Source organism: Sceloporus occidentalis, unplaced genomic scaffold (genome assembly GCF_023333645.1).
Source record: "Sceloporus occidentalis isolate IW3139 unplaced genomic scaffold, rSceOcc1.0.p SCAF_19, whole genome shotgun sequence".
Classification (NCBI taxonomy): Eukaryota; Metazoa; Chordata; class Lepidosauria; order Squamata; family Phrynosomatidae; genus Sceloporus; species Sceloporus occidentalis.
In genome coordinates, this window is record NW_028316999.1 from 15654604 (window position 1) to 15679820 (window position 25217).

At 38.3% G+C, this 25217-nt stretch overlaps 2 protein-coding genes across 8 annotated transcripts in view; one reads left to right on the plus strand and one right to left on the minus strand.

Moving 5' to 3' along the window:
* Positions 1–7362, plus strand: part of LOC149302503 (protein MMS22-like) — a 40884-nt gene extending 33522 nt beyond the window's left edge. The window contains exons 17-24 of the mRNA XM_089482571.1: positions 237–362; positions 498–657; positions 1030–1199; positions 1852–2057; positions 3870–4036; positions 5209–5305; positions 6820–6987; positions 7290–7362. Of these exons, the coding sequence (XP_089338697.1) occupies positions 237–362; positions 498–657; positions 1030–1199; positions 1852–2057; positions 3870–4036; positions 5209–5305; positions 6820–6987; positions 7290–7362 (1167 nt within the window). The remainder of the gene's footprint in view (positions 1–236; positions 363–497; positions 658–1029; positions 1200–1851; positions 2058–3869; positions 4037–5208; positions 5306–6819; positions 6988–7289) is intronic.
* Positions 7363–9105: 1743 nt separating this feature from the next.
* Positions 9106–25217, minus strand: part of LOC149302504 (kelch-like protein 32) — a 59369-nt gene continuing 43257 nt past the window's right edge. For 5 of the 7 annotated variants that reach the window (XM_089482577.1, XM_089482576.1, XM_089482575.1 and 2 more), the window contains 5 exons: positions 17647–18373; positions 13080–13138; positions 10736–10928; positions 9995–10089; positions 9106–9267 (listed from right to left, as the gene is read on the minus strand). In XM_089482577.1, the coding sequence (XP_089338703.1) occupies positions 9106–9267; positions 9995–10089; positions 10736–10928; positions 13080–13138; positions 17647–18373 (1236 nt within the window). The remainder of the gene's footprint in view (positions 9268–9994; positions 10090–10735; positions 10929–13079; positions 13139–17646; positions 18374–25217) is intronic. The other 2 variants (XM_089482580.1, XM_089482579.1) reach the window with 1 other exon arrangement.

Here is a 25217-nt window from a genome sequence, read left to right on the forward strand (position 1 = left end):
TCATGAGATGAGATATATATATATATATATATATATATATATATATATCTCATCTCATATACGTATAAACATTTATGCATTAGCAATCCAGTGACTGGTGGGATGGGTCTGAACCTATAACATGGCATCACATTTACATCACATGGCATAAGTTGTCTGTCTGCACTCTCTAGCCTGTGTAAATTAAGTGTCTTGTATATGTCTGTCCCCTCTTTACAGCTTCAGTACTCGCAGAGCAGCTTGGGGAATTAACCAGATTAGCGTTCAGGCTTCCAGAGGTGGAACGCATTATGTTCAAAGGGCAGATTGAGCCGAAATCCTATAAACAGGATCCAAAAGGTGCCATTCTGCAATTCATTAAGGTAAGGAAGTATGTGTGTTCAATTATGTATTTTTGATTCTCAGAAACCCTGAGAATGACACACTTTAGGCATACTGTTCATTCTTTAAAGAGAATATATATGCCGTTTAGCATTCTGTTTCCCTCTGTTGCATAGGCTGCTGGTGTAACCTATGGTGGCTTGCAAACGCTAGCAGAGAAGTCCGCCATGGTTTCAAAATGCTTGGAGTATGTTGGTGACGTTTTGAAATACGTAAAACCATACCTCTCCAAAAAGGGGCCCGTGGAAGGCTTGCAGATCACTTATAGAACCACGGGTGAGTACGTGGTATTAATGACTATTTACAAGTGTTAACGGCTGATGTTTGTTGAAAAGATATATGTCAAGAATGCATTTTGTAAGCTCTATTATTGTATGTACACAAGCTATTTATAATTTAATAATACCATTTAAATTTTTTAGAAACGTATATGTATGTTGTGTTTTGCAGCTTTAGCATTACAATATATAACTTTCTCCCTTTAAATAGATTTTATTTGTAGGCTTGCATTTCTTGTGTCAGTTGAGCCCTGTGGTTCGGAATATTGGTGCTTAAACCAATATAAAGCCGTAGCGAAGGGCTCCTGAGGGCATGCCGTGTTCACTGGCTTTGTTCATAATTTCAGCACGTATCTTGTCTGCTCTGCAGGGTGCCTTGTGCGGTACTGGGCATTGATGCTGGCTACTTCCAAAGCACAGCAGCTTCTGTTCCGCATCATTGATAACCTGCTCTTACCAAATGCCTTGTTCCAGCAAGATAAGGGTTTGCTGCCAGCCACGCTTTCTGCAATACGAGAGAGCCTCCCTCTTTTCCTTCAGGTCAGTCCCCGACGTCATTCATATGACTGTAATGCGACAGCTGAAACGCACGAGAACATGGATATGTGACATCCCAAACCTGCATTGAATATTTTTCTCTTTTCCATTTTAAATGCTGGATGTTGTAAGAAATTACGATTAGGTTTGCCCCAGGTCATCCTCGTGGTTTCTAGTTATGCCCCTGCCTGTGCCAGGAGTGGGTATAGCAGGTATAGAAAAATGAATGAAAGGGGGGGTAGGGGGAAAGGCTGCTGAATACCTCCAGATTGGGGCTGCTCCCAGGTGCTCCTGGCAACCCTTCCAAACAAACCATCCTTTTTTTTTGCAATTTCTCTGAGCATTGCACGGTCTGACCTCGGGGTGAATTTGCAGGGATGTCCACTCCTGGGAAGATTGGCAACTGTCTCAGATGTTTTCAATTTATGAATATTTTTTCTCACTGTGGATTGATGGACTTAAAATAGTTTGGAAATTGCCTTATAACCCCTACCAGATTGATGGGCAGCAACAATTGCTCCTCTAACATCATTGCTGATGTCTTTGCTCCTTGGCATTGTGTTAACACACACACCTGAAGCATATTTTGTTGGTGGGTTTTCTTTCTAATTTGTTGTTGTTTGGATTATGACATGTATTTTGTTTATGTTCTTAGGGTTTGTCAATTGTATCCCGTCAATCTCAGTCACAAGGTGCTTATGTCAAACAACAGCTAAAAACTGTCATTCAGCAGTATTTTGGGAAATTTCTTCCCAGCGCTCCATCTGGGACCGGGAGCCACCCCATGCTTTCAGCAGTGATTGATTCCACTCAGAGCCCACACTGTGTGCACCTGAGGAGGATGCTTATGCAAGTTATAAGGTGAGGCATTTGATATAGCAGGAACGCTGCTTTTTATAGTGCTGTTTAGAAACAGAACTATAATAATTGTATGATTTATCATCAGATGAGAAGTAGCTAGATTTGGTAATGTTCCAGTCAGCAGTTGCGCTCTGCTTGATTATGCTCCAAGGTTTAAATGTTCCTTTTAGTCTTAACTGTTTTCCATAAAAAAAAAAAAGAATAAGCCAATCACACAAACATTTTTAGGGGCAACTTTTACATATTGTCAGGCTGTTTAAATTTTTTTAATGCAAAATAGCCTGATTTTAAACTTTGTTTTTTTTTAACTTGAATAAAGCAGAGGAAGTTGTGTTGATGTGTCATTTAGAGCCCAATAATGGAGACTGTGTGTATACCGTATTGGCTCGGATATAGGCCGCATCTGAATATAGGCCGCACCCTAAAAGTTAGGTGCTTTTTTTTTAAAGAAAAAATTTTTCTTAAAAAAAAACAACCACTTAGTGGAACAGATATGCTGCCACTCTGTCCCCGCAAGATATGCTGCCACTCTGACCTCCCCAGATATGCTGCCACTCTGCCCCCCCCGAGATATGTTGCCACTCTATCCCCCCCTGAGATATGCACTCTGCCCCCGAGATGTGCCCCCCCCCGAGATATGGTGCCACTCTATCCACCCCCCTAGACTTACCGGTGCAGACTCCCCGGAGTCTTGCAGGGCCAGCGGGGGACAGCTACGCAGTACGCATATTCAACTTCCGGTGCTGGCACTTCCGCCGTTGGAAGTGCCGTCAAGGAAGATTGTTGGCGTACATCGCGCAGACGTTTACCGGCTGCGGCGATGCAAGCGTTAACAACCTCCGCTGCCGGCACGTCTGCGCGATGCGCTTAGACAACCTCCCGTGCCGGCACTCCCCCCGTGGAAAGTCCTGGCAGGGGAGGCTGTCTGAGCGTATCGGAGAGTAGGATGCAGGTCCCCTGCACCGCTGCGGGGGATCTGTATCCTAACCCCGCTGCCTGCCCGGCGCCCGCAACTGCATGTCCCGGGCGTCGGGTGCTAGACCCCGAATATAGGCCGCACCCCCAGTTTAAAAACTTAAAGTGGGGGGGGAAAGTGCAGCCTATATTTGAGCCAATACGGTATATAGACACATAAAACCTTAACCCCACAGAACATTGCAGTCTTGGGTTAAAAAAATATACACAGTGAATTGCTGAGCCACATCTCTCCATACAAGTGCTCTGATTTATGATTATCTTTTGTCTAGAGCAGCCCTCCTAATGTGTGGGCACAAAACACGGATATGGCCACATACATGGGCACCAGAAATCAGCTGTGATCTGTTATCTGCATACAAAATATGTTTAATTACTTGAACTTCATTTACTCATCCTCTCCTCTCTCTACCTTCTAAGGCTGTTTGGACTCAGTTACTGGGTTAGCATCTGTCAGCATATGGTGGTAAAGTTCTGAGGTTTAGGGAGATAGTGTGCGTAAGGGTATGGTGCTAGAGAAAGTGGTGTAGAGCCAGTTTGTGACTAACCCTAGGCAGAACCCTTGAAATGATCTTACTAATTTTATGACCGTAACCAAACTAACCACTTCCATGCTTACACAATACATCTAAGCTTGCTTTTTAGCACATTCATATTGGTTATGGAACTGTTGAAAATATTGCAAATTTCAGGATTTGGAAGCTTTTTTTTCTATGAAATGATCAGTGGTTTACATCTTCTCCACCTGCTACATTTTGCTGTTGCAAAGTGTGGTTTATGTATTCTGTGTTAATAGAATAAAGATATAACTTTTAAGTGTTTTTTTTTTCTTTTCAGTGACAGCTACCTGCAGTTTAAAGGTCACTCCCCTCCTCCGCGTTTGGCCTCCATCATTTCTTTCATCGTTGATGTTTTCCAGAGAAGCTGTAGTATTGATGTAGGAGATGTTCAGTCTCTTCTTCCTTCCGTGCTCAGGTGTTTGATATTGGTCAATGAGCCTCAGGGTGAGATTTGTTAACTGTATAAACAGAATTGTGGAGGGGTTTGCTATTTTTTTTCCCCCCTTCACAAGTTAGATGCATGTCCAGACCAAAAATCAGTGATGGCCCTTTTCCTTAATACTTTTAATTTCTAACTGTGATATTAAAACATGTTTCATATCTCTTTTTAGTTGAGTGCTGAAATGTCTAAATTGGTTAACTAGGGATAAAGTTATATAAGGGTTTCTTTGTTTTTTTGTAAAACGATACCTATAATGTATGGTTAGACACTGTAAAAGGGTGTCGGGAAACCCCAATGAATTTATAATGAAACAGACTGTACCAAAATTGTTATAGTCTTTAGATCTGATAATGATCTATGATGCCACAATAAAGAGATAATCTTTAGCCATACGACAGCTTACTTTCATCATTCAGTTTCTCGTCTGTACCAGTTTGGTAACACTTTGGACTGATATCATGTAGAACTGACTAGGATAGGAGTCCAAAATACATAGAATAAGTTATCCGGTAGCTTTCTAAGAATTACATTTGACCGAGGGCATATCTGTGCATTGCATCCATGTACGCTATGTATGATCGAGATATATAATTTACACATACACACTATTGTTCAAACGTAGTCACTTGGAAATGCCCTTGTTTGAAAGAAAAGCACATTTGGTCTGTTCAAATAACAAGGAATGGAACATGAATACAGTGTAGACATTGTTATTGTTGTAAATGATTATTGTAGCAGGAGACTGCTGCTTTTTAATGGAATATCTTCATAGGCGTACAGAGGCCCTTTATAACCAACCCATCACTCCTGTGTTCCAATGGCACTTGTGATCACTAATCCAAGTTTAATCAAACTTGATCATTCGAAAACACTTTTTGCGGTTTTGTTACCACAGCTTTAAATTCCCTCGTGTGGAAGTGTCCATTAAAGGGCTAATAAGCTACATGGCCAGGGACTAGTTAGAAATGGGTAAGGGACACGTGAAGCAGTATTATGAGAACAATAAAACTTCTCCAGCCACAATGTAGGTTGCATGAATTACTTGCTGCATACAGAGATCATCTTCTGAGTACTGAGCAAGGTGATGATACTTTGTATTTGGGCACCATACAAAACTGACAGTTAATGAACTATTTCATCCATCCAGTCTTGTGATGTTTATTTTTTCTTTCAGTCCGAAAGCTGTCTACAGAAGCACTTCAGCGCATCGTTGAAGGCTGCCGAGCTACCCCAGACGGAGAGACTGCATCTTACTTGGTATCTGTTTTAAGGTAGCTAGAGGAATATGGGACAGACTTAATCAAACCTATCTTTCTTAATGTATGTTTATTTTTTGTCAGGGGTGTCCAAGTTTTTTCTGCAGTGGGCCACTTCATCAGAATTGTATACTGCGTGAAAATATGGCCTTTAATAAGATATGCAGATTAAAATAAAGTAAATGACACAAAACCTTTACTTTTCCTCTCACTGATTTCTGGACCAAGAAAGTTTTGTGACTACAAATTCAGGATTCTGGATAATTAAAAATGAAATAGTTCTATTTATTTTAGGGATGCACCGAAATGAAAATTTTGGACCAAAACCGGAAATTCAGGGTTCACATACTTTTAATAAAAGTAAAAAAAATTTTTTTACCCAGATTCCAGTATGTACTGGTTGGCTGGGCATTGTACCAGTAATTTTTGTCCAATTTTAGTGTGTAACCACACTTTTATTAAAAGTAACACACAACAATTGGACAAAAAAAATCAACAATATGATTTGGCATGATAGGAGTGGGATTGCTAACAGCAAACACACTCTTTTCATACCCAGGCAACCAGTAAATGCTGGAACCTAGGCATGATGGGACTGTGATTGCTGTTAGCAATCACACTCATCATGCCAAGTCAGCCAGTACATGCAGACCCCATACTGCTGGCAGCATCAATACACAAGGGGGGCAGCTAGCCAGGTTTCAGCATGTACTGGCTGACTTAGCATGATAGGAGTGTGATTGCTAACAGCAATCACAGTCCCATCATGCCTAGGTTCCAGCACTTACACATCCATGCTATCACACACACACTCATTCACTCATATACTCATTCATTCACACATTCATTCCCTCACAGGCATACTCATTCAAACAACCTCCCCCACCCCCTTACCTACTACAGCTTTCGATGCCGCTCACAGACTTCAGCAGGGGGCGCGGCCTCCCTCGTTCTCCCCACAGAGGAGGCAGGACTGGAGCAGAGAATAGACCCTCCCACAAGTAAGAAGCAGGGCTTGTGATCCTGGCTGCCGATGTCACGCGGGCCGCACCTCGAGCTCACGCGGGCCGCACCTCGAGCTCACGCGGGCCGCACCTCGAGCTCACGCGGGCCGCACCTCGAGCTCACGCGGGCCGCACCTCGAGCTCACGCGGGCCGCACCTCGAGCTCACGCGGGCCGCACCTCGAGCTCACGCGGGCCGCATGTTGGACGCCCCTGTTTTATGTGAACAACTAAACCACTTATCCTAGTTACATTTAACAAAAACAATTTTACCATCTATAAATTCAGTTTCCATTAAATTCAATTGGAACATTGCATTTCTTGGCGTTTAGTGTTACCGCTTACTGGAACATAATGCACACCTCCTATAATTCAAGTGATTTTAGTTATTAGAATATAACCCCTATTTAAATATAATTTACTTAAAATTATAATTGAATTTTTGCCCTTTACAGTAAGATGATCTTTAGGTGGCTTATTCTTTACTGGTTTTACCAAACTATTTCTCTTAATATTTTTGTGGCAGCGCATTTATTCAAGAAAACATTGTGCTGTATGACCATCAGATATTTGGTATTCTGGAAACCGTGTCTGTACTAGACCAGCATCTTGTTATCAACCTGATCCCAACAGTTACCCAGACCCTAAAGGATGCAGAACACAGACGCGGATTAGGTCGGAATGCGTCATCGAGGTATGCAGTTAAAAATGCTTCATTGGGTGTTCCACCTTACTATGATTTAACATATATCGACACTTGCGCCCAGCACTCATGCTTGCGTCGTTTTTGGAAACACATTTTATATTTTAATAATTTTAGCTATGTAACATAAAGGCAAACGTTACTATGACTGGCTCACTATGGTTTAAGGGCACTCTTTCTGAATCATGTAAGTGGCAATTGTCACTGCAGTGAACACATTTTTATCTAACACCTGTCTTGCTTTATACCTGCAATAAATGTAAATAATAAATATATGTTTACAATGTCCACAGGGAAGCATACAGGAGACTCCTGTCTCGTTTGGGTGAACATGGACAAGCCGAATTACAGAAACTTGAAAACTAAAGCCATTGTCTGATCTTCTGCAGATGTACAATTTGAAAAGGACACATCTTTTATTATTATTATCTTTAAACTGATCAAGCAGCAACACCAGAACAGTCTTACGCTGCATTTGAACTGTACATATGTAATCGATTTTGAAAATGCATTGTTAATAAATATTTTTGTAAATTTATTATGACTGTGTTAATGTTTCTACTCATCCTTTAAAAATTCCCATACATAAACAGGGATGTATTTATGTTAGTAGCGCCGCCTGTTACCTACCTCTGCTTCCTTTGTACTGAACGCTGGGAAATACCTGGGCTCCACTCAGGACGCACAGTGCCGGGAACAGAATGGTATTGGAGTCATTTATTTGCAAAAGGAACGCCACAGAAGAAGGACCATGCATTAAAGTGCACGCAAAGGCTGGAGTACGTTTCAAGTCACCTTGAGCACAGCATGAGTGAAGATACCTTTACCTGTCCTCAAGAGCTGCATGACTACCCCCATTGCTTGTTTTCCCTGATAAAGTTTCTTTCTCTGTTTGGTTGGACTACTCCAATAAATAATGCATGCAAGTTTGTATGCAGTAACATGCTTTGGGGTCACCCTTAAAGGTATTACTCTTTTAAGCTGGCTTTGAAAGGTGGCGCGACCAGACAGGGGAGAACCCTTTAAGACCGAAAACTAAGGGTTATATTGGATACCTGAGAACAAATAAGCCCTTCCTTTTTTAAATCAAACATCTATAAAACATTTATACACATTTAAAAAAACAACACAGGATGTTGAAGTTTTTTTTATTATTCAATTATTTTAAAGGTGTATCGGTAATGGTTGCCCTTTAAATCAAGATACCAAAAATGTTATTCCACATGCAGTGGAGGTGCTCAATGTCTTAAACAAAACTTGTTTCCTTATGGCTCCTTTATTTGCAACACCTTTGGTGTTTTATGGAACAAAATGGAACATTAGGTATGCAATTGTATTTATTACATTGATACGCACTCAGGCGTGCTGTTCGGTAGCATATTAGCAGCAAAGACTGATACGATGGAAATGCAACAGTTTTAACAAATATTCATCACAGTTCTCCTATTCAATATGTATTTCAATGTAAAATTCCATTTGTTATCCCAGAACAGAATAATGTGAAAAAATATACATATATTATGGAGTAAAGGTATTTTAGTTTCACATTCCCTTTGTAATCACATACATCATTTCAACTGCATATGTTTTGAAACATTGGTATTATATTGCCCTTAAAAATTCTTATTTTTTGTTCTCAAAATTTTGTAGGATTGTACTAGAGTTGAAATAAATGAAGCTGTGCTAGAACAGATTTAGAGAAACTATGTGACTGCTTTTGAGATTTGTTTCTAATATAAACTCTACTTTAGCTATGGTTTGTAAATAATTTAGACCACAGCTAGTGAAAATCCTTTAATTTGCATATTTTTGTTGATTGATAAGCCTTTTTGGCATAGAAAGAATTTTTCAAGGTATGCATTACTGTGTGTGTGTGTATATATATATATATATATAGATAGATAGATATATAGATGAGGCACAATTATTCCCTGCCCTGAAGAACTTACAATCTATTTTTGATGCTCATGGCTCCAAAATATATAAAGTGACTTCACCAATTTCACAAGGAGAGCAGCACAGAATATGAATAATTTAACCCATTTTAAGGGTTGGGTTCTGATTTCTTTCCAAAAAACCCTCTGTTTTATTTGTCAGTGTTATATGCTTTCATACTGAGCCGATCCTGTGATGAGGAACCTGCAAAGTCTGGAGGTTAGGGCAAGTGAAATATGGAGCCGGAAGAAAACTTGTTGCTATCCCATTGGAAGCAAATGGCAAAGTAGGTCCATAAAATACTTCCTCCTTGCCTTCTCTGCTAACATCAAGCACCTAATTGAATTAGAAAAGGAGAAAAGGTGTTGAAACGATATGCTTAAATACTAAGTACCAGTGTTGCGTTTACCTCACAGCATGTTACATATACCTCAACAACTTCAATATTATACATTAAGGTTGGAAAACAATTCATCCAAATTCAAGCTTTCCAAGATATCACTATTATTATTATTATCTTTTATTTATATAGCGCCAACAATTTACGCAGCGCTTAATACAATACGTAAATTCAAGGGATATGTCAAGACGAGAATTGACAAGACTAAGACAAACCGATACATTCGGTGGAGAGGGCCCTGCTCGCAAGCTTACAATCTAGAGATTGCACTGATACAGATGAAGACAAGATAACTAACTTTTAAAACATTTTAAGCATGTGACAATTTTCCCACAAGGGATAGTAATTAGAAAATGACTTCATCAGCAGTCAGAATAAACCCTTAGGATCACCAATTTATTATTAATATCCACCACAGCGCTTGAAGTCACCACTTGCAAAAATACTGAACTCTAGAGCTTTTAAAGTGTTACCCTTTAAGACCAAACTCTAATACCATCCTCATCTTAATAAGGTGGCCTGTTGTCATCTGCTCTGTCCTTGGGGTGAATATTTTACCTACAAGGGCCTTGTGTTGATATCAGTATTTGTGCATTGTGATGGTCACAAATGCTTCTCATAGCCTATACAGTGCCTGCGAAGATGTGCAGTAAAGCGTCTTACCTGTATGCATGACAACGGTTCATTTGTCCAAATAGAATAGCCACCCACTAAATAAATCCGTCCATTATGCACTGCAACGCCAGATTCATTTTGGCCTGGAAGAAAGAAAAACTCTGTTTGTTCTGCATATACAGCTCAGGTGCTCTTGACAAACAATTTCCCCCAAAAATGACATCTATTGGAGCCAATAGGGGTTTTTGGAATCAGTGAAGCAAGCTAGATTTGCTTCACTAATTCATGTTTCAGTGAAGCATTGTGAGGATCTCCTCAGCCCTGTTCTGTATTCAGAAATACTGAAGTATATGCAGAAGCTGGGTTTCTCAAAGTAAAGTCACGTAATAGATAGCAGAAAAGGCACAGTATAACCTGTACCTAATGTAGAGTGCCAAAGACTAGTTGTTCTCATTCATATCTAACACAGAGCTTGTATGGTTAATACTTATATTTATATATTTATAAACTGTGTGTTAATTTAGTTCTGTACTCATGCTTTTCATGGTGTTTCTACCGAAGCTGTATTGTTTATATCAAGCACTTGCTGTATAATGGGTAGGCTACAAACTGACGGATGAATTCCAAATCTCCCTAGTCTGTGCAGTGAATTTACTACTGTGTTTTCAGGAGTGTTGAACATTAGATTTAATCTAAACCAGTGAAATGTGTCTCCAGAAATCTCCTGCCATTACCTAAGTTTTTGGTGGTGTAGATGATGCCTTTTTCAGCACAACATCAACAACCTACCTGTGAGTAAATTGAAGTTACACCGTGTCCACTGATCAGTGTCAATACTGTAGGAGTCTATATGCCGCACCGATATGCGATCATTGTTATAATCTAAATCATTCCCACCGAGGACATACAACCTCCTTTGAACAGCTGCCATCGCGTGGTAAACTCTTCTTTGTAGCATGGGACTTCGACTGATCCACTTATTCTAATAAATACAAGTGGAATTTTACAACAATATCAATCTGCTTGGACAATGCCTTATGCAGTCTTCAACCAGTAAACAAATGAATTAGGCTCAATTTACCATTGTGATAAACACCTGTCAAGTTTACATAGGTATCTCCTTTGTATGTTCTGTAGAATAGTGGTGACCCATCGCAGCTGCTGCACAATTGAAGAGCACACTTGGTTTCAAAATCAACCCCTATTTGTTGTTTATCTTAAAACAGAATATGCAGTAAACATTCAGAGTCAAACATAGTAGTCTTGATAAACATAATTGCAAACGGTACATGATAGCAATCATACACCTGCTTTTATATCATATTCTCCATTTCTCTTATTATAAATTACAGTAATTATTTGCTAATAATCACCATCCCTCCTCAAATAAATTTAAAAAAAATGTGTCCTCAATGGCAAAAATCCTGTTTTGGATTATTAGCAGAGGGCCGCAGAGTATTTCATTTTTTTTTTTTCACATTAGTAGTCAAATCCCATGATGGAAAGATAAAGATGGCATCTGATTTGCAAAGTATTGCTCTGTCTCCTGATTACAGCATTCTTTCCTCCTCTGCAATGTCTGCCAGGTGATCCACTGCAAAGGCACAGAGGCAGAGGGTCTGCACGGGGTCAGAGCGGATACGTCAGTGTTTGAATACTAATCAGTGCCGCGGAAGCAGAGGTCACCACAGCCTGTCTGTTAGCAGGTAGCTCTGTGCTCTGTGGCAGATGGCAGTCATTATTGACTCTCTACAAAGGCCTCGCTTAAAGCCGTGCCCTGATGCAGAAAGATAGAGCTATTGAGATTCAGAGCGGGTACAAGCAGATGTGGTTTGCCAAAGTCCACCGTAAACAATATGCTAGCAGAATTTAAAAAAAAAAAGTGAAAGAGATGGTCTGTGTGCAAACATGAAGACACTCTCATTAAAAAGAGGAAATGATAACATTAACTGTGTGTCTGCTAAAACAGTGCACACAGCCAGCTATATCAACTAAATTGTGTTGATTTACAATATACAACAACGATGCATACAAATAATAACAGTATGTTTGTTTATTGAACACAAATGGCACAGGAGGGTACAAATTGACGCAAAGATTATTTTCCCATCCACTCTAAACATACACTTAGCCCTTGCAGAAATGCAATTTATTTTTTATATTAGAGTCAATACACCATATTAGCTTTTGATTTCTTGTAATAATGTAATTGCATTTCCAAGTATTGATAACCATTAGAGTCCTGCTGCCCTGTACCATGACGCCCATTATGCTGTGCCAACCAGAAGAGCAAAAGAGGTGCAAATACTATGCCCTACTGCATACTGGGTTTTCTTACATATTACCGTTAAGATAAAATGAATAAGGATATTTCTTGTTCATATTTATATTTAAGTAACAAATGTATGAGACACTCATGTCCAGTACGCAAATGTCATTTAAGTTGTTTAAAATATTGTACAGTATATATATATGCCCATCCATATCTGTGAACTGTCAAAGGGACACACATTCTTCTGTCACTCTTTCCTCCTCTGATGTCCCATTTTGCTAGGAGCTGAGAACATTTGGTGGGTATAAGTGCATTATGCTACTCGGTGGCCCTAAAAATCACAATAATCTGGCTACAGGTATTCGATCAACACAATATGGGCAGGCAACTCAAAAAATGTGTTCATTAGTGTTTTTACAGCCCGTAAAAACGAACTACTTTGCAGACTACTTTTCAGTGTGTCCCTTAAATCTTGAAATAACTTTTTATTTAAAAAAAAAAATGGAATATTACAAATATCTTTCTTAGGACTTAACATTTCCCCTAGGCAAAAGTTATAACATGGGACATTTGGCTACAATCTATGTATTCTTGTATTCTGTACACAAAAAATATTACTGTTATATCCTGCAGTGTTTGGGAACAAATGTATATAAAAAATAATTTTTATTAGTGTATATCTGTAAGCAGGAATATTACCTGTGGAATGCCAGCAACAATAGAACCAAATTATCATAGTAGAATATCAAGGAGTCAGCTTCTGTTCTTCTTGGGTGTCTTACACACGCATACACACACAATCATATATGTATATACTTTTAACTTTCTGTACTCCATATCAATTGGAACAATATAACTTACCTGGCTTGGATCATATACCATTAATCTGTTTTGATATTGTGCTGTGTTAGTCACTCCACCTGTAAGATAAATGTTCAACAATGATAGATTATTTAAAAACATGGTATAGGTGGAATGCTAGATTAAACCAAGTATGACCCTGATAAAGGGTCAAAAGCATTCTTTTTTCATGTAGAAAATATTAAAATCTGTGATTTTTCTGTTTTAAAGAACAAATATGTGCCATGGTATTCAATAGTTTTTAATTTATACACCCAGGCTCAAATCCCAGTGGCATTTTACAGAACACTATGACATTTAAATGCCCTATGTCAGTTGGAAGTTGATGAATTTTGTTCTTTAACATTTGTGATAAAATACATTTTTTCTACCCTTTTAGTGAATAACTACCGTTCTTCATTCACATCAATCTGTTCCCTTGAAACATTACATAATATACCTTTTCTTTGTTTCTATCTGTCCTTGGGTGTTAATAGCACCTCCACATTTTACAGTGATACAAGAATCTGCATCAGCCTAGTGGACTAGATTTTAGACGGTATCCCAACAAGTCGATTTGCATATTCCAAAAATTATTTTGAGATGCCTCATTCGATGAGAATCTATTCCCGGTGAGCAAGAAGCTTAAACATGGTGGCAATGGGGGTGTAAGAGCAACAAGACTATGCAAGTAAATCCAAACAGAGGAACAAAGTAAGAAACATATACTTCAATATTAATAGTAGTGGATTATATGGAATATTAGAGAAAATAAATAAAAGCCAACTCACATATTAGTGAATAAACGTCACAGTGGGGAAATCTGAGTCAGGCAACAGGGACAATACCAAAGTTCCTCAATTCAACTCAACAATTTGAGATCTCGGGGTATACTGGTGCCTAACTCTAGGCAACTAATCAAACAGACCCATTCCAATCCTTCCTTCTTTTCAGTGATGATAGGCTAGGTCACTGTAACTTCATCCACGGGTCAACATGCCCCAAACAACTTATTCATAGAGAGACTTTGCTTTCTTACGGTTCTGACACATTTAACACTACTATTCACATAATTATGGCATAGTTGAAACACCAGCATGTCCTGAGTTGAGTCCCCACTGTCTTATATTGGTATTCTACCGAGGAGATGCAATTAGAGCTAACCAACTAAACCCAATTTTTTGCACTAGGGAAGTGTTCAATGCACTATGCTTTGAACTCACTATGGTCCAAGGTCACTGTGGACTTAAAAAAGTGTAAACCTTTGTCCCTCTCTTTTGACACAGTTACCATATACCTCAACTATAATGCAGCTTTGACTTATAAAAACAATTTAAGCAACTTAGCAGCAGTATTAGCTATTCATGATTTTTATTTGGTTTTGGGTTTTTTTCTCCAACCCACATCAGGCAGCTTTAAATATGACTTTCTCTGTTACACAAAACAGATTGTCAAAAGTAAAGAATGAGGAAACAACCATCTCCCCAGAATACGCCTGCTGCCCTTCTGCAACGCTGGAGGTCTTGGATAATTATATGCACTCCACATACCTCCCCACTCAGTTTCAGATTAATCTTCTGAAATGAGATGCCGTGGATTTGCATACAGATTTGACGACATAAAAAAAAAAAGTGAAATTATTAACAGTTTCTATATGTTGCTATTTCTTCTAGTATGGAGTACCCTTGCCTCCAGCAGTATTCATGGCTTTGAAAGTCATCACAATGATTTGCCTCCTCTTAGGTTATGATACCCCATGCTGGTGCACTATCCCCTGCAATCAAAGCAATTGCGCACATTCAGTGGTTCCTTCCTAAGAAGTATATTTTATTGATTGGCAGTTTTGATCTCTATCCTCAGGGGGATAATCAACATCTTACGAACATTCTATAGATATATCTGGCATTAAATATGCCATCTTCTATGAACTTCCGTTTTTAAGCAAAAACAACTTTTTCTTTCTTCTAACTTTGAAGTGCAAGAGATAACATTTTAAATATTCTGCCAAAATTTGAATGAACTCTACTGTAATGCATCCTTGAAGTGATAGCGCAAGCTATAGAAATGGTTAACCTTCCCTTAGACTCATAGCAGCTCTTTGCAAAGACGATGGAAAGTTATTTCAATGGCATTTTAAGAATTTGTGAAGTGTCCCAAAATGTTCAATTCAAGCAAAGAATGGGTAATAAGCTCTCTATAAAGGGAGAAATGATGCCGCCGTTTTAACTTGTGAATTGCATGGCCGATACGTTCCACAATAAAATAAGATACTTAAATAATGGCTTAAATATTTTATGTTTAGACTCATACCGTGTTACATTCTTGTAGAAATCTTCGGATCTACTGAAAAAGGTGGGCACGACAGTCTTTCGTTAAAACAGAGTATCATAATTCTGGCTGATGCACAGGCATAGGTTGATGATTCTTGAAAATAGGATATACACATAAATGTGTGTGTTTATAAAAGGTACAAACAAATAGCTTTGTACATGGGGAGCATCATTAATAATGATATAAATAGTGGGTTTTCAGAGCTTATTAGTTCTGAGAATTTAACCCTTTGATGGCTAGTGTTTTGCAATGTAGTGCCTAGTACTCTTGTACTCCAATGCTTTATTTTAGCTGGGCACTTTTACTTCCTAGGTGTTTACCTAAATGCCAAATTACTATGGGGTTAATTTGAAGAAGTAGATATTGGTGAAGACAAAGGCGGTCAGGAATAATATAATATATCGTAGTCAGCCTTTTTTCCCCTTTCGCATTTGTACAAACATAAAGCCTAGTTCTATACAATTTTAATGTGTTTGGATCTATTTTTCAATGTGTACATATTTGATGAGAAGGGTAAAGGTTAAACCTTTGGGGTTGGTAATAAGATAAAAATTACATCCCAATGGAGTAAACTTAATACGTATTCCTTTAATCGGTCAGAAAAAATAGAGCAGTTTCATCCAATTATTTGTATTGCCCAACAAAACAGTTAGGAATTGTGATTTTTGAGCATCCAACATAAGATTGAGTAAATAACGTGAGCGTTTTTGACCTCCATTAAGTACTGTATAATTTAACACACTGTAGCACAGCTACTCCAGCATGACAGTATATAATCATTACATCAAGACCTGTGTGTTTGTTTGCCGTTGGTTCAGCAGGCAGATATAAAAAAAAAAGCTGTACCAAAGTAGTCTTTAAACAGTAATTTATGGAGCGACACTTTAGAAATGTTAACCCAAAGTCCCCAAGTGTGTTTATTGAAATATTTACACTGTCCTCTATTGTAATAGCGCTATGGAATCAGCTGCTGCTATATAAATATAATCTTATAAACTGACCACTGAGTGTATGTGTCAAACGTGTTAAATTAGGTCAAAGAAAAAAAAACCACAAGTCAGTTACAGGTTTCTGGTGCAACAAATTGTCTAAGGACCCAACACTCAACACAGCTACTTTCTACAATACCCTGGGATTGTCACAGAATAAAGTGGTAAATCCTCAATCCCACATTTTCCTTTTTAGGTACCATAAAATACCGTGCTGGTCACCAGTCTAGAAAAATCCATAGCGACTATTTGTTGAATTTCATTCTCCTTGAGAACAATATTGCTTACATATTCCTTCATATATGTTTTTAAAGCGCGTTTCCATAACTTGATTATTATTATTTTTTCACACTTTTTTTTATGTGTTGCGCGGTGGATTATTTACTGTTTGTTTTACATGTAATTGTGTCATCTCTACGGGAAAGAAGATTTACAGAGATTTATATAAGTATACAATTTTATATTTTGTATCACTGGGTGTTACAACAAGCTGCTACATTCATAGAGGATTATACAAATTTGAGCATTTGCATCACTAAATGTTATAACACTTTTCCAATCTATATATCATTTAAGCTCACCTACTCTCACTTTTTTTGAGTACTTGGTTTGGAGCTTTTTTCTTTTTTATATAAGCGCTTTATTTCACATTTATATAGTATTGGTGACCAGTCTAGTCTGTATTCTGTACTCCGTATTGAGCAGGGCCCTACAGTGACCATGAAACAGGTGTGGAGTGTGGGAGAGTGATGCATAGCAGGATGGTCGGGCTACAACATTAAGAGGAAAATGTTCTGGAGATTTGTAGGCTGTAAGCTTTTCTCCTTGGAAAGATAAGAATGGCTGACACTGTATGGAACAATAAAATTGTGAGCAGTTTTTTTTTAAAGATTTTTTTGAAAGACCTATAGGGTTTTGTTCTTTCCTCTACTTTAGCTATTCTTTCCTACTCCTTTGTTCCTTTTTTCTGTCCCTCTTCCCTTTTCTTTCTTACTTTTGTTTTATTTCATGCTTTCCAAGACAGGCTATTATTTTCCATGTGTCTAAAAAATAATTATAATAATATATATTTTACTTGGTAAAGCATTGATTTGGCCATTGTTAGACAAAAATGGTTTCTATATAAATAGCAGTAACATCAGCCTTAGCTATAGTCTGCTGGAAAAGCCACGTCTGTTTATTATGTCGTGCTCCATTGGCCAAAGTATAACATTGTTTATATTAAAAACATGAAAATGAATGCATTCCACAAAAAAGTTCTTATTTACCTGATATCCAAAGAAGATCATCAGCAACACATCCTGCATGACATGAAAGAGACCTGTCAAAGGATTGTACGAAAGTCCACTTATTTTTCTTGGGACAGTACCTCTCTACAGATGGTAGGACTTGTCGAAGTTCATTTCTTCCTCCAACTGCATAAAGACAGTTGTCCACTGCTCCTAGCACAAAATGCTCTCTGCAGTTTTTCATGGGTGCAATTTCTATCCATGTATTACTACGGGGGTCATACCGACATGCAGTTTTCACCGCACAAGTGCGACCTGTGGCATGTTCAACTTCTCCACCTGCTGCAAATAGAAAGTCTCCTAAGATTGCTACACAGTGATGACTTCTTCCTACTGGCATAGGGGTCAATTCGCTCCAATTGGCTATGCCTGCAATATGGACATTGTCCTGATCCACTGGGTTAAAGTATCTAAGCTCCCGAACTTTGCAGATCTCCCTCTTTTTTCCTCCAACAATGTAAAGTGTGTTAGACTGAAAGCGTGGCTTTGTCCGTATCGTCTGCCACACTGGCTGTGCATAGAGGCTTTGATGATATTCCAAGGCTTCGGTAATAAGTGCTGTTGCTTTTTCACTGCTTTGTATCAGAGGATGACAGAGGGCAACCGTATGAAGAGTGTTTGTATCCATCAGGCCAAAACGGACATATTGCAGAAGCTCGTCCATGTACTGATAACGACAATTGTGCTCCAGCCACCTGACAGCCAGCTGAAATAAATCAGTTAATCCTTAAAAATTAAGTAACAGCTTCACAAAATAGTTTTATACCATATTTGTAAAATTATTGTCAAATTATATATTATGGCTTTATTTTTCATAAATAATTTGACATATCTAGTGCAAAGGTGATTGAAAAGTATTTCTCCTGATTTTAGAAACACCTCACATAATCACCAGGCAAACATTAGACTATGTGTATCATTATTACCAACCAAGATGTTTTTCAAATTTGATACGCAAAAGTATATGTTTCTGAACTGGGCTATTTCACAAGGGCCATTCTACCACATTTCATGCAGCAACTAAACTCTTCTAAGGTATGTTGGATAAATGAAAATATTTTTTTGCACACTCTTTGCAATTGCACTTAGGATTCCTTTACAAATGTATGTTTAAGCAACATCCCCAAGTCCTTCGCCCCTTCAACCGGTTCCCCCTCGGGATAGGCCTTTTGGGATTGAGCGGGCATGGAACTTTGTGATGATCCTTCAAAGACATGGGACAAACTCTATGAAGCACAGACAGGATAACCCGAGGCAAGCCGTAGTCAGGAAACCAGAATTCAGGATACTCATATAACAAAGCCGAGGTCGGGAAGCCCGGAGAACAGCGTAGTAGAGGTTAAGCCGGTGTCAAACATGGAATGAATACGAGTAGGATTGCACTGTGGCAAGATAAAATATGACTAGCACAAGTATGGCTACCAGAGAACATAGTGTTCTGGTATCTGGGGCATAGATAGGGCTTCCTATGGGATGTTTGAATTTTGGTATGGGATTTCAAAATGGAGTGACGTCACTCTGTAACATGTGCACGCTCCTTGGCCAATTTTAGTGTGACACGGCTGTGCGCAAGGCCTCAAGAATGAGCCGGAGCAGTGGCTGGAGGAAGGAAGGATCCGCTTACAGACCATATGATTTCAAGGAAATTAAATTGCCAATAAGGTCTGTTAGGAAATACATTTTTAAATATTCCTAGGTTGGAGAGCCACAAAGGGTTTTTTCAAGAGTTTTTTAATTATTATTTTTCTAAGTTAAGAGGCATGGTTTCTTGTACAATTTCTTCCATTGATTTTCTTTTTTTGATTCACTAAAGACTCCTTGGGGACTCCATGGATCTTTTTTGTAACATAGGGGTCCCTTTAATTTTTTCACGTTTTTGTGAAAGGAGAGTGGTGGGGAGGGTCATCAGACCCTGCAGAGTCTCTCTCATGTTAAGGGCCCCTCCTGCTGTGCCAGTGAAAAGGGATGCTTTAATGGCTATTCAGGCTTTTTAAATCCCCTACCATTTCAGTCCGAGAGCTGTTATATTGTTTCTAGCAGTTCTAAGTCAGTGGTGTTAGCTGCTGCTGTTATCAGGGAGACCATGCTGTCATTAGTCTGCTAGTTCTCTTGTGCATCAACAGTGAAATTGCAAAACAACGATGGATGTAATACTACATCCCTGGTAGTTAAAGGGACACTCCAGCCATCATGATAGCTGTCCCCTTTGAACATGTATGGGGAGATTCTGTAGAACCCCTATATACGTTTGCCCCATTTCCCACCCATCTAATATTTGCCATGCAGAAGATCTGTTCATCTGAACACATCTTCTGACACCTAACATATTTGCAGGTAAAAATGGAATTTGCCTTCAAATACACAGCACCTTTCTAACGGCTGACTGAAGCCTATCCCTCTCAAGGATGGATCCATATTCTTTCCCAGCTCTTCGAATTGTCTCCTCATGCTAAATTGTAGGAAAAAACAGGTGGAATTGCGCCATTTATTGACATTTTAGTTGAATGAGAGCAGTACCACTGAGTACCTGTGCAGCTACGCCAAAATCTTGAAAAAAGCACTTTTTAAGCCGTACCTTTCATAATGAAAAAAATTATATGGAATCATTAACCATTACTCTAAAATACGCCTTACTCCCACAGCTTATCAGCAGCAAATGTCAACAGTCAGCCAGTCAGCGGCAGGACAAAGTGTACATAACCACTAGCTGAAGAATCAACTTGTTTTAGTAAATGTCATTTGCACATTATGAACATGACCACTTAACACTGCAAGTTATACTTAGGGAAAATTCCATATCTCTTTAACCTTTCCCATTTATAAGAGGATTCATTATTTTAAAACATATTGATGGTGATATTTTCCTACTCTTTCTGTGCAGTTTAACAAATGTACAAAAAACCCACAAAAAGACTATTATAAACAAACAAGGCAGAATCTCGGGTGTACAAAAAAAGTTAGACATATTTATTGTTCACTACCTTATGAATGCTAATGTTACAGCCCCACGTTTCCAATGGCCAGAGGAGCAATTCATTTTAGCAGCGTAGTTCAAGGTGTAACTAGGCAGCAGGACTTTATCCAGATTTATCCAGGTTTTTTTATGGCTATGACATTTCGAAAGAGGAATAATATTATTTACATAGTTTAATTTCTTAAAATTTTTTTTTATACTTTATCTATTATTATGACTTCTAGAGCTGTAGAAAACTGTGATATATGTATATACATTAAATATTCTGAGACCCTAGTACAAGAAAAAAGGACAGGCACTGCTCCTTCTAAAGAGGGACATTCGTGAGGTATGCATTCAACCTTTGGCCTGTAACTCCTTTATGCCACCACGATCATTGTAAATATATGTGAAGTACACCAAAACTGGAGTATCTTGGCTGCCTATTCCACCTTATACATTTTTTCAATAACTATATCATTAAAACATTTTCATTTTCAAAGGAGAGAAACAGACAGACATAAAGGGAGGAAAGATAATAATGAGAAATAGAGAAAGGAAAAGACCGAAAGAGAGAGGAGGCCACAGAGAGAGGGAAAGGGGAGAGAAAAAGAACTAAAGTAGAAGGGTAACACCAAGAGAGAAAGAAGAGGTGACAAAAAGAAAGGAGAAGACAAAAAATAGAGAGTGGAGAAAGTGGAGATGGACAAAGAGAGAGAGAAAAGAGTGAGAGGAGAAAAAGGAAGAGAGAAAGAAACAGAGAGACAGAGATAGGGAGAAGGGTGGTAGGAGAGAAGGGGAAAAGGAGACAAAGGGGAGGATCTACAAATATCCACCACATGCACACTTCTTTCTGTGTGTCAGTTCAACCCCCTCCAGAATGCGGAAAACATGGCCAAAGAGGTAAATCAGGAACCTGAGATTTACATATTTTTTCCGGGAGTGCAGGCGAAAGCACCTGTTTATGCTGCACATGCCACATTTTAACACTAATCTGATTCTTCCAACTGACCTGGTTTAACCTGTCATCCTATGTAGTGAGGGTTTTAGAAGTTACATAATAATCTAGAGAAACCTCTCCTAATCATTCTTCCAAAATGATTGGCCATGCCAATTTCCCGATCTTCAACAACAAAATATCATAGGAGCAGGTAATTTTCCTGTGAACGTTGCAATAATTTTTGGTTAGTAAAAAAAGTATAAGTTTCCCAAAGCTCCATACGTGTCCACTATTTTATTATGGAAAACATGTTAATAAGTAATTTTTGGAATATTGTGTTTTCCACGTTAGCATGAATAAATACAAACAATTACAAAATGTAAACTAGCCATCTTATTTTATGGAAACATTTTTTTGGATCTAGGGTAATGTTGGACTGTGAAAAAGATCTGACTGTTTAAAACAATGTATATTATGTCTGACACATTCTATAGGTAATCAATGTGAAGCCTATAGCAAATATGCTTATACCTATCTGCACCTTTCATTTCCTTCTCATTTAACTGATAATTATAATTTAATACTAACAATCATAGTTCACACTTTGTCACATATTGAATCAGCAAATCTTAAGTGTCAAATTACTTTCACCTTCTTTCATCAATATGTAATCAGGCCTAGCTGAAGTCTAATCAACCAATGCTAGTGGGAATACGTCTTCTTCCATGACTGTTGAGGTCTTGGCGGAATACTACGTGAAAGTTAAAAAGTGTTATTGAAACACAACCAGCAAAATTCCATTAGGAAACCAAAGGAGGAATATATGTTCTCCTGCTAACTCAAGCGTTCTAGGGTCCATGCAATATGCAGAACTTTTAATGGTGCCACTATACTAACTATTCGCCAATCGATGTCAACATGGAACGCGCAAAAACTTTGAAGGAAAAATAAATTAAACATTTCATCTCCTGTATTAAAAGAGCAAAAAGAAAGACAGGGAAACAGTGAGTAGCACTCAAGAGGAAACTTAAACACCCAAAATATCAAAAATCAACTATAAAACTGGCTGCTTACACACAGCATAGTTACTGAACCACAAAATACAAATAATAGCATGCATAATGCAAAACTGCATCTGATAATAACCTACAAGAACATAGCAGTCTTAAACTGGAGCAAGTCTCTCTTCATATAAATGTATATAGGAAGATAATGTCCACCAAGGTTTAGCTGTTGCAAAATAAAAATGAGAAGAGCGGTGCAGGGCTACCCTTATCAAGGTGGGGAATAATTTTCAGCTGAGGTAACTGTAATACCTTATAAAAAATGTAAAATGGTGAGAAATCTCTAAAGTATCTTGTTAGATAATCCCCTTTACGTTTTACAATGAAAGACAGACTTTGATTTGCATTAAAAAAAATCACCAAAAGGCAATGATGAGTTTAAAAAAATCAGTACCTCTCAAGTGATATGTTCACAACATGAAAATATTTACTATTGTGGAATTACTAGGAATTTGCAAAGTTCTAATTTGTAAAAAAAAAAAAAAAAAAAAAAAATCGAACAAAGATTTGCTCCTGCTTTGTTTTCCTGAGGCTTTAAAAAAATGCAGCTGTGAAGGTCACTGGGTGTTAGAACTTCATCGGGGCAGTGAATAAATTAAATCCGGAGGAAAAAAAAAAATCTAAATTGTGATTTCCAGAGTGTAAAGCACAAAGTCTAAATGACAGTGATTGGCAGGCAAACTATATCCTTGCAATATAGAAGACTGCACGTTCTCATTTCTTCAGTGTAGGCAGCAAGCGCCCATTAAACCTCCGTCTGATGCCCAAATTAACCTTCTTGGCAAACTGAAAGAGGCACAAACTATCATAATCAACCTTTCATTATCACAGCAGCCTCTAGTTAAAGGGTCAGAATAATTGTGCCATCAGAGCACTGATTGTTTTCAATCAACAGAAGGCTCGAGTGACAGCTCGGTGATAGAGCAGTTTGATGAAACCTCACCAAGCCTAATCAGAGGAGATGAAAGGAAAGCATGATTGGTGCAAATGAACAGCCGTGCCTCTCTTTTTTCATTTACAATCTAAAATTACTCTTAAAACTGTGGCTTTTCCATTCCCTCCCCTTACTAGGGCCTCTAGAAAAATGTTTGACATGTTATGAGTTTTGACACAACCGAATTCTGAAGCCCAGGTCTAGTGATCTGCTGGATATTTACGTGGATGCATCGTATAATTTCAACAAGATTTGCTCTTGGAAAGTGTATGATGAGGATAGATTTTGCAGATAGATGTGATATCATCTCCTCTCCCTGTTTGATTAGTGGAATAGTTTGTTACGCCTTATACAGTGTGTGATGAGATAAGCGATATTTGAAAGGCTTTAACGTTTCTTGTTTTTTGTTTTTTTTTAATTCAAATGCAGTCTTGGCACTGAGTGCTGACAATGATTCATGCAAAGAAGGGAGACGGAAAGGAAAGACATTAAACAGGGGTTGGGTGTTAAAAGGCTTTACTGGCAAAGATGGAATTAGACAGGGTTTATGTATTCAGAGTACTCTGCATGTATCTAGGATACAGAGGATATTTCATGATTGACACAAACTCCACTGCCAGGAAACCTTATATTCAATACTGAGTGGTTGATCTCACGCTAGTAAGAGCAAATTATGTTTTGTTGCCAGGCCCTGTGTACGGCAGATGAATCGAGGCAAGCAGAAGAATGGGGCAAATTCTCTCTGTGCTGCTTGGATGCAACAATTAAAGGTGCTGTTCCAACCACTCTGCTGAATTTAACATATATGTAACTAAATGCAGCATCAGAAACGTCATTCATCAGTCTTACTGAGGAAAGCACACACTGTCTCTAGAAGTAATTCTTAAATCATGAAAAACTTTGTCTCATTCATATTTTTTTCTGGGAATACTTTTCATGTGACTCAAAAGCTTTTCTTTGTTTTTGTCATCTTGTCATCATCATAGACCCACAGGGGTATCTAGGTTACTAAGATCTACATGCAGCATTTATACATGACTCGATCCTTTGTTGCTCACTCTTTTTTTTGCTGACTAAGTTGTTGAAGCCGAATGCTGAGGACTGATCATGTGTTTTTTGGCCTGCTATATGATTGAGCTATTGCTTGACCCATTCCCACATGTGAAAAATTGGCAGCCCTCCCCTGGCAGTGAGCCACAAGCATTACCTTGTGGCACATTACACAAATGAACCTTAGCAGAACAGTCATTTTGTTCGTTCCTCTGAATGTGTCATTGCATAAAAGCACAAAGACACTTGTAAAAAGTGAGTTTTTTACATTAACATGGCAGAATGTATCAGTGCCTACTTTTGTGTCGCATTAAAACCAAGCAGTCACTGACAAAAAGAGTCAATAAGGTTACACTTTACAGCATTAAATAAGTGTTTGGACATTTGACAGTACTAGGGATTTTGATTCTAATTCTATATTTGGTAATTAAAGAGTTAAATTCAGAAAACAACACATCTAAACATTTAAAACACAAAATCTTTGATTCTGACATGTCAGACAACCACTCTATCTGACCATAGGATAAAGTAACCCTATTTACAAAAAATATGATTCCTAATGATAACAGCATGTTTTATTCACAGCAACTCTTTGAGAAAAAAACAACT